This window comes from Corvus kubaryi, unplaced genomic scaffold (assembly GCF_017639235.1).
Source record: "Corvus kubaryi isolate FWS band 111438036 unplaced genomic scaffold, C.kubaryi_AGA036_p1.0 37391, whole genome shotgun sequence".
NCBI classification, from domain to species: Eukaryota; Metazoa; Chordata; class Aves; order Passeriformes; family Corvidae; genus Corvus; species Corvus kubaryi.
The window spans coordinates 7,667,553-7,681,221 of NW_024581130.1; the positions used below are offsets into that span (position 1 = coordinate 7,667,553).

At 40.5% G+C, this 13,669-nt stretch overlaps 1 protein-coding gene and 1 long non-coding RNA gene across 3 annotated transcripts in view; one reads left to right on the forward strand and one right to left on the reverse strand.

The window, feature by feature from the left end:
- The window catches only part of LOC121669300, a 35,458-nt gene extending 30,173 nt beyond the window's left edge, over positions 1–5,285 (forward strand). Inside the window, exon 4 of the long non-coding RNA XR_006017697.1 lies at positions 1,319–5,285. This is a non-coding gene — a long non-coding RNA (uncharacterized LOC121669300). The remainder of the gene's footprint in view (positions 1–1,318) is intronic.
- CD247 (CD247 molecule) overlaps positions 1–6,069 on the reverse strand; it is a 51,770-nt gene extending 45,701 nt beyond the window's left edge. Inside the window, exon 1 of one of the 2 annotated variants that reach the window (XM_042038052.1) lies at positions 5,563–6,069. In XM_042038052.1, coding sequence (XP_041893986.1) covers positions 5,563–5,836 — 274 coding nt within the window. In that variant the 5' untranslated portion in view covers positions 5,837–6,069. The remainder of the gene's footprint in view (positions 1–5,562) is intronic. The other variant, XM_042038053.1, reaches the window with a different exon arrangement.
- Between the last annotated feature and the right edge of the window lie 7,600 nt (positions 6,070–13,669).

Below are 13,669 nucleotides of genomic sequence, written 5' to 3' on the forward strand. Positions count from 1 at the left end.
ATACTTGGCTCCGTTTATTTCAAGTTTGGCTATCATGCAGATGACAGCAACACTCTAAGTGAAATGAATGCAAAACACCCATGCTCTTGGCTGGAACAAACTCAGTATGAAATTTGGATGAACAGCCAGAAAAAGGGGTTTTTAGTTACAAAGGTCTTTATTCAGTGGCCAGCGTACACTTACTTGAAATAAAACACCACCCAAATTAGTATTCTCTGATTAATTTCCTGCGTGTTGCATCTTATCCCATTAGAAAAGTGCTTCAAACCATTATTCCGATTTAAATAATAAAATCTATTAATTTATTTTTGTTATATAAACTTGGGGGGTCTTAGGCAACCTTCTTTAAGTGTTCCGTGGTTCAAAATGTTTCATGTGCTTTTTTTTTTGATGAGGAAACTATTTTTAGTGTTTGCAACCATTGAGCATTGCAGCATGCTATCGCTCTGCCAAAATAGCAATTGTCCAAAAAAAAAAAAAAAAAAAAAAATTAGAAGTGACAAATTATATAGCTAGTTTGCTCTTTTATTGTTCCTGAAGCCATGCAGGCTTGCATTTTCAAGGTTAACTTTACGAGATAGAAAACTTTACTAGGAAACTAGAAAAGTTTATTTGCAGTGAAAGTTAAGATTTTCACCTGAGACGACAGCTTGAATTGTTCATAAATCATATACCGTGAGATTTCCTAAAAAAACCCAGACAAAACAGCCCACAAGTATTGACAACTGGCCACTCTCTAGGCTTATTCAGTATGTCCTGCTGCTATTTATTCTATCCTTTGTTGAAAATTTTCCAACCTTTCTCCCTTGTCAGCTTCCATCAAATTCTAATTCGGAATATATTTCACCTCCGCGTTGTCTGAGTTTTCAGACTTGTGTTATCATTATGGTTTCTCCTTCACTTAAAAATATAAAAAACTGAAAAGAATGGCCTGCTACTCAGAAAGAGTCAGGATAGAGGTGAAGTTTCCACTACAGATGCATCTTACAAAAGAAATAGACCAGACAGTGCGAGGAGCATCAGGCTCCACAAGTACATGTTTAACATACTCTCGTATACCAAAAGCAGAGAAAGGTGGAAAATTCCAAACTTGCTGTCATTGTAAAACTCAACAGACGTACAACGACGGATTGAGAACAAAATACACAAAGGGCTTACTGTTTTATTCCTAGGGAACTTGTAGGACTTCAAGTATTTCCAATCTACATGGTTCAAAAATTGAGGTGGCTTCTATCCCTTAAGCAGAACTAGCACAGACACCAGTGCTTGTGACCTCTGAGGCTTAGCAGCTAGCTGGTTTTACTTCTATTTTTCATAGTTATATTGCCAAAGGACTGAAAGAAGTCTAACTTCCACAAAGATGGATGTGTCCACTGTTTGGGGCTGAACAGAAGCATTCCACTGTCTTCTGAGACCTGTACCTTTGGCTGAGAAGATCGAAGAACTGCAAACCAAGATTTTCATTTGCCTGCACATTTTACCTGTTATATATGAAGTTATAAATCAAAAGGCAAAGTGGAGATAAATGTCTTCATTACTTTCCTGAAAAAAATCTGACTTGGACTGTCACACTTTAAAAGCTAAATATGCTATGTATTATTTATAGGACCAGAGCGTAATTTAATTAAGAAAACAGTATTCAGTCCCAGTCTCAAAATATTACCTTATACAACAGCACAAATCAGAAAAATCTGCAAAATTTCAGCTTCTCACAGGCTCTGGAATAGCATAAATTGTTTTCTTAACACTAAAAAAATCAGCAGCAAAACTTGAATTTATCTGTTGACCGAAGTCCGCAGAAGAGTGAAAAATCAACAATACACTTACGAGGTTAGCATGCACACAGACAAAGTAGATACCTTTAGCAGAATACACATTTTAAGTATTTTTAAGAAGTTGTATCTTCTATTCATGCCAGCCTAAAAAGTTCTCTGTTACCTTGCCAGAATAGCTGATGCATCTTACATTTCTACGTATAATATAAACACTCAAATACATGATGAGTTGGAAAAGGGGAGGAGGATTTGATGGTTGTCTGCAATTATGCAAAAAGAACTTTTCTTTCTTTTTTAAAGGGAGTTTGGTTAGAATTTGGAAATAGTTATGAAGTAATTTTTAATGCATTTTTTCCCCTTGCATATGGGTTTACTCATCATGCTAGTCACAATTCAAGTTTGTGTGAAAAACAAAAAATGGCTGTCAAAAACATTCCTCACATGAACATTCATTTGTACATCAAATTCTTGTCCCTTTTAAGCTGCTAGTGAACCTCCTTTATAACTTCACTTTGGCTTTTTATCCACGTAGTCTTACTTAAGAAGGACACACAGAGGAAAAAAATAAATATATTTTGCAGATAGCTTTCTGTACTTTGTATATCCTTCCCATCTAGCACACATAAAAAACCAGAAGGAATGTGATCATTAAGTTGTTACTTCACTGATTAGGAATTTTGCTTGGAAGGGTTAAGATAGAAAGCACTTACTCTACAACAAGCATTACAGAATTGAACACAGCACTGCAAGAGCTCAACAAATGTCCCTTTACAAAGAAAGGCTACATTGCCTACATTTTGTTCCATTCTGCCATTTCATAGGGTTTTTGCCATGAATTATTAATGAATCATTGTGAACAGGCAGGAGAAAAAAAGAAATAAAACACGTAAAATTAAGCCTTTAAATTTTTTTCTCCCTAGGTATAACAAGAATTTGGCTTGAGAACTTAAGACAGTGCATAGGACACGGGGATGGTATTGAAAGAAGTCTGAATTTACTTGTTTGGATTCCTCAGACAAGCTTGTAAACAACTCCTGGTTTACAAATCTTGTCATTTGTAGAGCCGCTAAATCATGTGATGAAAGGCAAGAAAAGAATTAATGCTAGGACCCATTACCTGTCCCTGAACAGACTAAAAAAAGGCTCCTGGCATCATGGCACCCAAGGGGCAGAAGATAGAGATATGCAGAGCAGAAAAACAGTGTGGAAATGAGTTGTGCAAGTAACATCTGGTAAGGACTGACATGCTGTAGTTTCCACAGAGTTAGCTAAAAACAGGGCACTGTCCAGTTCCGTTTGGCAGACAGTTCTGAGAAAAATGACTCTGTAAAGTGTAGAACAGGGGAGGGCTGTTCTTAAACTCTTGCGCATACATTTATATCCACACGTGTGGTGTGTGTTTGTACAAATCAAAGCATCATCTCATCAGCCTTAAAAAAAATAGGGGGGCAAATCTACAGTGTTGCTCACAGGACTGTTTTATTGCTATCGAAGCCTGGCATACTTCAGAACAAAAGCCCTGTAAGCTGTATGAAGATTTTTGCCATCTCAGTTGTGATATTTGGGTACAAGTCTTCTAATATTCTTCTGATGCCTCAACAAACAACATGATTAACAAAGTCATCTGCCCATAAATTCAAATTATTACTTTTAATGGACTTTTTAACAGAGGGGTTATAGGAAGACCTCAGCTAAATTTCCAGATGTACACTTTTGTGCCTTTGAAGAGGGAAAATAAAGACAATTAAACATGTACGTATAAATGTGTACGTAAAAATGTGAGATGCCTTCCCTCCGTAACTGCTCAAAGGCCAAATTTGAACGTCCTGAAATTTGTGGTCTGGTGTCAATAAATTCAAAGTCTGCATCAGAATTCATGGCCCATCTCTAGAATTACATTTAAACACTTTTTTTCATGCCTGACATATTTACTTCAGAACTCAAAGATCAAAAAGAAGGGCTTTGCGAGTTCCTCGGTGCTAATCTCGGTGGCATCTTTCAACTGCCCTTTTAAAGAATAAGCACAAACACTTTATAGTGAAGTGGAATGAACTCACTGAAAGAAGGTATGCAGCTGACTGAATCTGTCCACTCTGAGCTTGTTTCATGAAAAAAATAAAAGTTCATTTCCCTAGAAGTCAACTCTAAGAAAGCTTGAAAACCCTCCAGGCAACAGAAAATCTTTCTTTCTGCTCACAGCTCTGAGCTGAAAAACCCAACTGTTTGGTCTTATTGTTGAACAAAATGAATGACAGATCTTACATTTTTGTTTCTGTCTATTTTGTATCCGTAATGTGGCAACAACTCCACAAGTTTTGATTTATATTTCTTCTATTTTACCTACACTCTTTGGCTAAATACCGCTATAATTCAAACTATTACAGGTATCCAACCAAAATAAAATACTTCCCCTCAAATCCACAGGCAGCCATCTCCAAAACAATGACAACAGTATCCAGTTCAAAACTTGACCCCATCTATTCTTTGTGAGCATGAATACCCAAGAGCTTTGCACCAGAGACCTCTGCAAATTGCATTACATATTTTTCGAAGTTTTCTGCTGAAAATGCACGAATAGGAGCCTGAACTACAGGTATGGTGTGACAGGTTAAAAAGGAGGAAATGCAAAAAGGTGGTTTTGCAGATGGATTTTGACCTAAAGTACCTTCTGTACCTTTGTAGCCTTACATGCATCTGTGGATACAGAGCAAGGTACAAAACCTAAGTATCAGAAGTATACTTAAGGACAGGATCATATTTGGGTATCAGGAAGGGACAGAGGCCCCAGGGATTGAATGGAGGACGAACAGAAATCATGGCCTGCCACAGAGCATAAAATTCTACTCAAAATTCTCCCAAAAGAAAAACCTCACAAATCACTAGGACTGGTTCCACAGCACTAGCATGTGCAAAACCCTCCTCTCATCCCCAGAAAACTTTCCAGTAAAATGTCTGTGGCAGTCACCAAAGCTCTTGAGAATGCAGGGTTTGTTAAGTACAGCCAGGGTATACATTGTGGGGGAAAATCTTCCGGAGGGTTTGGCTTTAATGCATGCTCAAATGTGGCCTATGGCACACTCAGACCTCACCAGAGGCCTTCTCCAGATGTAAATTTTCTTGCTCTTTTGATCTACTATGCTCCTACAAAAGTAAATTCCTCCTTCTTGAACTTAATGTCGCTTAGAAAGATGTGTGCACACTGAAGCTGCTCCACTTGGTGCCCCAGTGGGGCCGGCCTATGCACCACAGGAGTAAATACACAAAGGAAGAAATGGCTTCATTTGGTGCTGTGTTTAGTGGAGATGAGCATGAAGGCAGGGACATGAGGGGAAGGGCCCTGCCCTTTTGCTCACCACCTGTGCCCCATTTCCCGCCTGCTGGCTCTGCTGCGGGCCACAAACCTGCCACCCCACTCCATTAAAAGCCTCTCTCCCACAGATCACTTCAAGTGACTACTTTTCCATCACTGCCTCAAATTTCCCCTTTTAAATCGCAAGGAAAGCTTCCCAGGTGAAGGCTGAGAGCTTTATTTAGTTACTGTTCAGCTGTGGCACCACTCCAGCAGGAGAAGAGCCCCCTACCCCAGCCTTCCAGAGGGGCTCTTTACCCCAGGCCAGGTCAACACAGCAGGTCCCGCTCCTCCTTCACAGGAGGACAGACGTGGCTGAGGTGCTCACACAGACACCCTCCTGCTACCAAAATGGTGGTGAATCCGCCACAGAAACATCGCACCCTTTTCTCAAAAAAGCCTTACGATAACTCCTCGCAAACCCAAAGCCCGCCTTACCTGTGGCTGGGAGCTGCAGGGTGGCAAGGATCCCGATCCTCCTCCACTTCATCTCGCCCGGCCGGACAGTGCTGGGTGTGGAGGCCACGGGAGAGAAGGAGAAGAGGCTCCTCCACGGGCTGTGCTCATGTGCAGCCACCACAGGAAGCGGCTCACCTCCTATGAGGGCTTTTGGAGTCCACCTGCCGGCTTCCTCTGCCTTCACAGCCTCTGAGGGCTGGGGTTTGCCTTCTTGGTATTGATGTTTGGGGTTTCCTTTGGTGCTGTTATTCATCCTTTTCCTCTCTGCAAGATGGTTTTCAGTGAGTTGGGGTTTTTTCCACTTTGTCTGATGGTTCCTAGATCATCCCCACTCAGCAGCTGCTGGTTGCTTTTTCTGGTGTCAAATTTGACCTGACCTCAAAAGGGATCTATGCAACTATTCCCAGAGCAGCACAGGGCATAAATAGAAATTTAAAACTGTAAGTTATAGTCACTCTTGAACAATATAGCTGGCTAAACTGGTAAGGATATAGTATTCCTTTTTAACTCCCCCTTTGTAAGAAATCTCACATTATTGTGCTATTTTTAAATATGGGCAAATAAAAATTTTCACGTTTTTATTAATAAAATAAAAAAGAAAAGTTCATTTTAGACAACTGTGAATTAGAAAAGCTTGAAAATATAGCTTAGATGAACCCTAAGGCCTAAAACTCGGCCTCACTCCCATCAAAATACATCTGGCTCAACAGATCACTGAGTATTTAATGTTTACAACAGTAATACTACTAAAGCACTTGAGGATCAGAGCTTAGGCTAGGAGGAAGTAAAAGCATCTCAATGCATCATTTTTTTTCCTCCTGTTTCTAATTCTTAGAAAAGAAAGAGGAATGCGCATCCCCAGGAGGTACGGAAACTGGTGATAACAATTTCCCAAAGTATGGCGGAATGAGAGTTATGCTGCACACAAAAAGTAAGGATTTATAGTCTTTTGAAGGCAAAGTAAATTGAAGTTCTTGGAAGAAATTAATCACCTTGCTGTCTGGAGTAATGAAGGCTAACATATGGATAAAGCAGTCTCTTCCTTTAATTTAATAATTATTACATATTGTGCCAGTCAATACCAAAATTACTAGACACTAACAGTAGTCTAGCACCAGGTGTAATAGTGCAGCATATCCTTCTGTGATACCTGGACAGTGCTGCTGAGCCTCTGCTCTCTCCCAGCCCTGGGGAGGGCTTTCTTTGTGGCTCTTCTACCCCAAAAGCTCCAACGAAAGGCTGGAGATGGGCTCTGACTCACCACAGGCAGAAAGCAGCCCAGGAGAGCTGCCATGCACTGAACCTGAAAGAGGTGTCATTAGTCCCAGAAAAGGCTGTGCTCAGGTACATGTTCTATATTCCAATGCAAGCTGGATAAAGTCCTTTCTGTCCACTTCTCTGTGTGCCAGAAGATTGGCTGAAACAAGGAATTAGTGAGCAGAAAAAGATCCCTGCTCTCACTGCTGGCTGCCTAAATCTCACTGATGCCTTATCCAAAAGCTAAAATATCATCATCCTAGTTATTGATATTTTTGGGTAACGGTGTTTCCAGAGAAGCAGATGGCACTGCTCATCACTATTCCACTGACCCCTGTCTCCTCCTGTTATTGATCATAGCTTCTCCCTCTGGCAGAAAGCCAGCAAATTATCACTTTGAATAAAGAGTTGAGGCCAAAGGTAAGGAAAAGAAATGAAGAGCTGTGTAAGAAAGGGAGATTAATGGCAACAGTAGGCACACTGGGAGAACAGCAGTTGGGCCAGTGTGTTTTGATGTCTAGATAGGGAAAGGTCAGAGAAACAGAGTATATGGACTTCAGTTGGAAGTGTGGGTAGAGTCAGAAAAAGGCTTTGCATGACAGTGCCCCTAGAAATTCTCACCTCCCTATCCCTCAGCTTTTGAACTAAGGCGAGCTTATCATTATCCAGGTATAATCAAAGTATACAGAAGAGCTCTCATGCTTGTATTAGGAGTTATTCTCACAACAAGCATGGCACAGGAGATGCAAATCACATGCAGACAAGTAGTACAGGAAAAGATAAAGGGGAAGTGGTCTCTTCTCTAGGAAAAAGCTTTCCTCTGTTCATAAGGCTTGCAGTTCTACCACGAGGAATGATTTGCTTAGAGTATCACCTTCTTTTCAGCCTTCTAGTCTTTGCATCTTTAGGAGCTACACAGCACTGAAAAAACTTCAGCGCCTCCTGCCCACATTGTGCATTGGCCAATCTTGCAAATGCATTTCTACAACAGTTAAAACCATACTGATGTTTCAGTTTACTCACTTCAGTCAGGTTGTAAGGACTTTGTTAACCCTGGACTAGAAATGAATGCCAACCCTTGTTCAGCTGAACCAGCAGCAATTTTTCTCAATACAGACAAGGCCACAGCGGAAATATAAAACCCTTCCTGCTGTGTTAAGAAAAGCTCTCGACTAAATTCGACTCTTCATCTAAACATATGGGTGGAGGAAAGTACATTTTCAAGAATTACCTGCACTGGGAAGACTGCGGTATTTGATCTGTGGTTCCTGAAACAGAATGGGTCAGGGAACTGAAGTGGTCCCCAAGTACAACTCAGTGTGTTTAATGCTGGTTAAGGTGCAGCTCATTATCTGTAAGGATAAGATCTTTCATAAAATAGGCAAGGCATACATTCAGCTGGTTCTGTGCATCCATATGCCATCCTTTCTCTGGACACAAAAAATCCTGGAACAGCTCTAATGCAAGGGGCTGATTCATCCCCAGAAGCATTCCCTTTTCACGCTTACTGGTTATGCTTTGACTGTACTATAAAAAAAAAAAAAAGCAGCAGGGTTTGCAGTTTTAACAGGAAATAAATGAAAACTAAAAAAACAAACCCACACCACAGTCAAGCTGAGGATTAAAAAAAAATATAACTACACACTGCCCTCTGGCTCCTGTATTGCTACCACAGAGATATGCCTGTAATCATCACTGCAGACTGCTGGGATTGAGAACAGGTCGGTTATCAGGAGCTCTCCTAAGCCTATTTGATACAGTTAGCACTCGCAGGCAAAATTAATTCCTCCATCACCTGGTGGAGGAGCTGGCCAACTTTAGAGATGTGAGAATCCAGGCAGACTGCAGAGCCTTGCCCCTGATCCAGCAGGGAGTGACACTTGCAGTGCCGTAACTAACTCAACAAGTATTAAAAACATTTTTGGAGATGTTCACACAAAGATAATGGGTGTTAAAAAAAGCAACAATTTTCACTGGTGAGCAAGCTGTAGCCTCCAGCCAGGCATGTCATTCAGACAGGAGACTAATACACTGAAAAGAAATGGTCTGCTGTTTATAGCATGTAAGCCCACAATTTTTATTGATAAAATGTTGCAGACTGACAGTCCTACACTGCTTCACTGCATTTCAATGCACTGTAGTGCCTTACAGTGTAGCTTCGATTTGCTATAATTGGGCTCAACTGTGCTAATCCCCTTGGAATGCAGCAATTAATACTTATTTAGTGGTAATGGCTGCATTCCAAGAGGATTAGTGCCTGCCCTGCACTTTTGCCAGCAAATGGAGAGCTGGAAAGAAGACAGCGTCTAACTACAGGTCTTGCTTTGCAGCTCCCAACAGGGAGACAGAGAAGTTGATCTTGCTACAACTGCTCCCCTTTGTGTATGAGAATACTACTTTTCCAAGGAAAACCCACTTGACTGTCACTACTCCTCACAGCTGCATTGAGCAAATAGAAACCCTGACACATGCAACAAATAAAAAAAAAAAAACCAAACACAAAAAGGGACACCTGTGCAGTACCACAAAGACAAACACGGCCATGAGTGCATGTTTCCTACAGGAGATTATAAACAGGCCCTGATGCAGCGCAAAAACAAATTTCTATTCATTATTTCAGGGATTTTTGCGACTGGGAGTTGCCTCTTCCTGCTATGGTCTTAAAATTTTCAGTGCAACAGGGGTTGTGGAAACCTATAAAGGAGTTGTTAGTAGAAAGTTAAAATACACCCTCTGAATGCTCAATTTTGAGACTACTGAATCTGTAATGTCCAATTTTTCCCTCCCTGGTGAAGCCTTTATGATCTGCTCTGGATTTTTTTGTTGTTGTTAATGCACTCAAGAGACCACTGCTTTATGTCATATTTTAAGGAGGAAGAGCAATGTTTCTTTTCTTTTAGGCTACTCAAGCTACTCTCTCTGGCATCATCAACACTTTCACCTGTTAATTACAGGTGAATTTCCCCAATTACATTGCAGCATATGTAGGAAAATTCTGTGACTTTATCACTACACACATTCTGGAAATGTTCTTTTTAATTATAGAGCACCTTCAGTATTTTCTTGCGTGGCTGTACAGAATATAACTTATCAAGTTATGCCCTTTATGAGTATAAAAATACTGTGAAGCCACATTTTAAGGTCTGTGACAAGTACCTTCATTTCCTTTATTCTCCTCCCTCTTCACACCAACACACAACTCTTTTGCATGTTTCTAATGCTCACCTGAGGAAAAAATTAACTGAAATTAAGGTAAGCATTTAAAACAAATCAAAAATCCAATTCATGCTTGATTAGGCAACTGGTTTTGGCTAAATGACAACAGGGAATAAGTGTGCAGTCTTCTTATACAATGCAGGGTTTGTGCAACTATTTCTCTTTCTTATCCCTAAACAATTGCTACCTTTCAATCTAGAAACAGTTATTTGTCAATAGTGGAAGATGTTTAACAGGTTCCATTGGCATAAAAACATTACAGAAATACAAATTATCTTCACTGTTTTCACATAAATATACACGCTTACATACTCTCCTCTTTCAACAAGACCCACAGCAGCTGTTGGGCCCCCCACCATAAATGTGGCCTCTCTTTTGTTTAAACTTGAGAAATTCTACTCAAAACTAAGCTTAGCAGCTGCAGGAATCAGAAGCAAATAGTACTGGGGAATTTTTAAACCTTTTTTATGCAGGATATTAAGAGCTAGAGAAAAAAATAATTTAGAAAACTCATTACAGCTATCAGTTTCTTTGACAAAACCTACCATCCCCTAAACAATACAGAATTTCACCCTGTTGATACTAACTGCAGACCTGGTCACACTCAACCAAGAAGACTCTGGCTCCACAAGCAGCACAACTAATGAAACTCTAATTTTCAAAACAGAGGACTTTTGTACCTTTAATATACACGAACTGGGTTTTGTTTCCTGTGCCAAGCTCACAGCTGTCGTGATATTTATAGGAGCTTGGTGGCTTCAAGGTCAGACTTCCCATTTCAAATCTGAATCCAACAGAATAAAAACAAATTTGACAAAGGCAACTACCCAGACATGTTACCTAAGCTGTGCTTCCACAGAAAACCAGGCTGTGAAGAACATTGACCACTACACCCAGAATTAATGAGTCTTGCAGCCTAATCTTCTTACATGACAATTCAACTCAGAAATTCTGAGGAAACCTCTAGACACCTAAGTTTTTAAGTCAAAAATCCATGGGAGCAACTCCAAGGGGCTTGCATGAGAAACTTAAACACTGAACTCCCCAGCATGGAAAATACAATTATTGGGGAGGACCAACGACTGCTCCACCCAAGCAGAGGAGCTGGCAGGGATGGCAGGGTAGTAGCCTCAACCCCAAAATAAGTAGTCCCACAGTACCCGGACAAGAACAGAGGCTGGGTGACGGCAACCAGGAGCAGCCACGCTCAAGTCAGGTTTGAGACCGAGACAGTAGAACTGAGCAAGCAAGAAGAGCCAAAGCTCTAACACAGCCCTCATGGGAGAACGGGAAGCTTTAGGCTTTTCCCAGCTCTCCCTCATCACCCAAACACCTGCACATCATCAGGGCAGCCCAAACCACTGGAGAGCAGCCTGGGGGCACTTGAAGAGCCCAAGATTAATTAGCTGTTGGAAATTACAAATCAGAGTCAAGTGGTTTAATTCAGCTCACAGTAAGCCTAGGCCAAAGCATGGTCACGCTAATGAACCCCCTCTCCCTGGATTTGACAGAAATAAACACTGTTGAGGCTGGAGCTAGCTGCTCCCAGCCAATGTTCCGAGGCATTCTATACCTGTCTCCATTTCCTTTACTAGACTTACTTAATTTAAAAACCTTTAAATCATTTTCATGGATATTACTTCTGAGCTCTCCATAGCACAAAATGATTACAAAACACAAAAAAATGATGAATGCTCCTTTTTTTTTGCAGCCAGCAGGCTGCTGTGTTTATGGAGGGAAGCATTCATAATGTAAAGCACTGTAGAAAAAGAATTTGTTCGTATTATGCCCCCGTCGTTTGCTTTTCCAGCATCTTTGAGTTATGATGAATTCAATAACCACTTTTAAGTATTAAACATTTAACACTCCAGCCCGAGTGTAAGTCTATGGCACCCTCTTGTGGTCAACAACAATATATCAGTTTATGGGATTTTTTTATCTCGATTCAATGTTTTTGCTCAGGAAAAACCTTTTGAAAACAAATTAATCCATTAAGTTATGATTAATACTTTTTGTGTTAGTCTGATACTCTGATTGAGCTACCTCTATTTTATTGTGACGGTCACAGGCACAACGTTAAACAGCGAAGGAGAGAACTGAATAAAGGATTAAATGAATACCCAATATATTTGAGATCTATTGTGTAATGATGGCAGCGTGCTGCAAGAGCCTACTAGGCACAAGTCTGACATTTAAAACACAAGAAAGAAATTGAAAATCAAGAAGTAGAAACACAAATACATCCATGAGCAAGATCAGTAGAAGGAAGAACATGACAGGTTGTGATTACCCTTATTAGATTCCCAGCTAACAAACATCCTGTATCAAATTCCCGTGGATGCAGGTACCTCCCAGGTATGGAGGCTGACTTCATTGCTGTTGAGAATATGCTCAGGTGCTTCAAGCATGCTGTGGTAGAGGATACACACAGCACTCAAAACAATGATTCATTGCTTACAGCTGTATCAATTGACTATACTCAGCCTCTTCTAAGCCACAGCATTACTCCTGGATATCAGGAAAAAAAGGAAATAAGCTCACAAACAAATTCCCAAATGAGCTGAACGGAATGAAGCACAGGGAAAAACGGTGAGGGAAAATAGGACCAGCTGATGACTCTTGGGTTGATGATATAAACATTTCCACACCTATTACTAAGGGAAAAGGCAAATAACCTGAACTGCCTTACATTCCACTACAACATACAAAAACACAACAAATGTTCAGTGAGATGCACAGACAGAACTCCAGAGTTCTTCTCTGACCAACCCTCAAATCCAGGTCTGTAGATGTAGCTTAACCATTCTGCTGTTCACCACTCTCCCAAAATCATCTGGCTGAGGTCCTCCCAAATTTCAAATGTGAAAAGATTTGGATGATCTAAAATTATAGCAGTAGTATTACTAAACTGGTTTATGATCTTATTGTTACCAAAAACCACCCTTTTACTTCCAAACAGAAAATACTTGGAAATTGGTACTAAAAGGACAAGAAAACCAAAACCAAAGCCATCCTTATTCTGTACCAAACCCTCAAACAAAAGCAATACTTTTGAAGGTGGTGTACTGGTTTTGGCTGGGATGGAGGTTTGGGTTTTGTGGTTGGGGCTTTCCTTTCTTAGCTTGCTTGGGGCTATGTTTTGAATTTGTACTTAAAACAGCCTCGATAACACATGAATGTTTTATTGTTCATGCAATGTCAAGACCTTCCCTGCTTCCCAGCCTGCCCCACTAGGGAGGAATCTGGGGGTGCAGAAGCATCTGGTGGAAAAAGGAAGTTGGGGATGCGTGGAACGATGGCATTTGTCTTCCCAATTCTCCATTTCACACACAGCATTAGATGCAGGAAAGAATGTGAAGTACAAAGACACTGATTTAATCCAAGGAGGGGAAGGTAGGTGTAAGTAGGGATGCTTCATCATTTATTCCAGCAAGAATGAAAGACATCGCAGCAACAGTAAAACAAGAATACTGAGAAGACAGTGCTTGTATGAAAGAGAGGAAGGAGAGGATAATTCTTGGACATGTAATAAATAATGCTTGACACCACTTGTCAAAAAAATATTTTAATTTTAACAAAAGCCCAGCATCATCAGTGTCACACATCAGAAGTC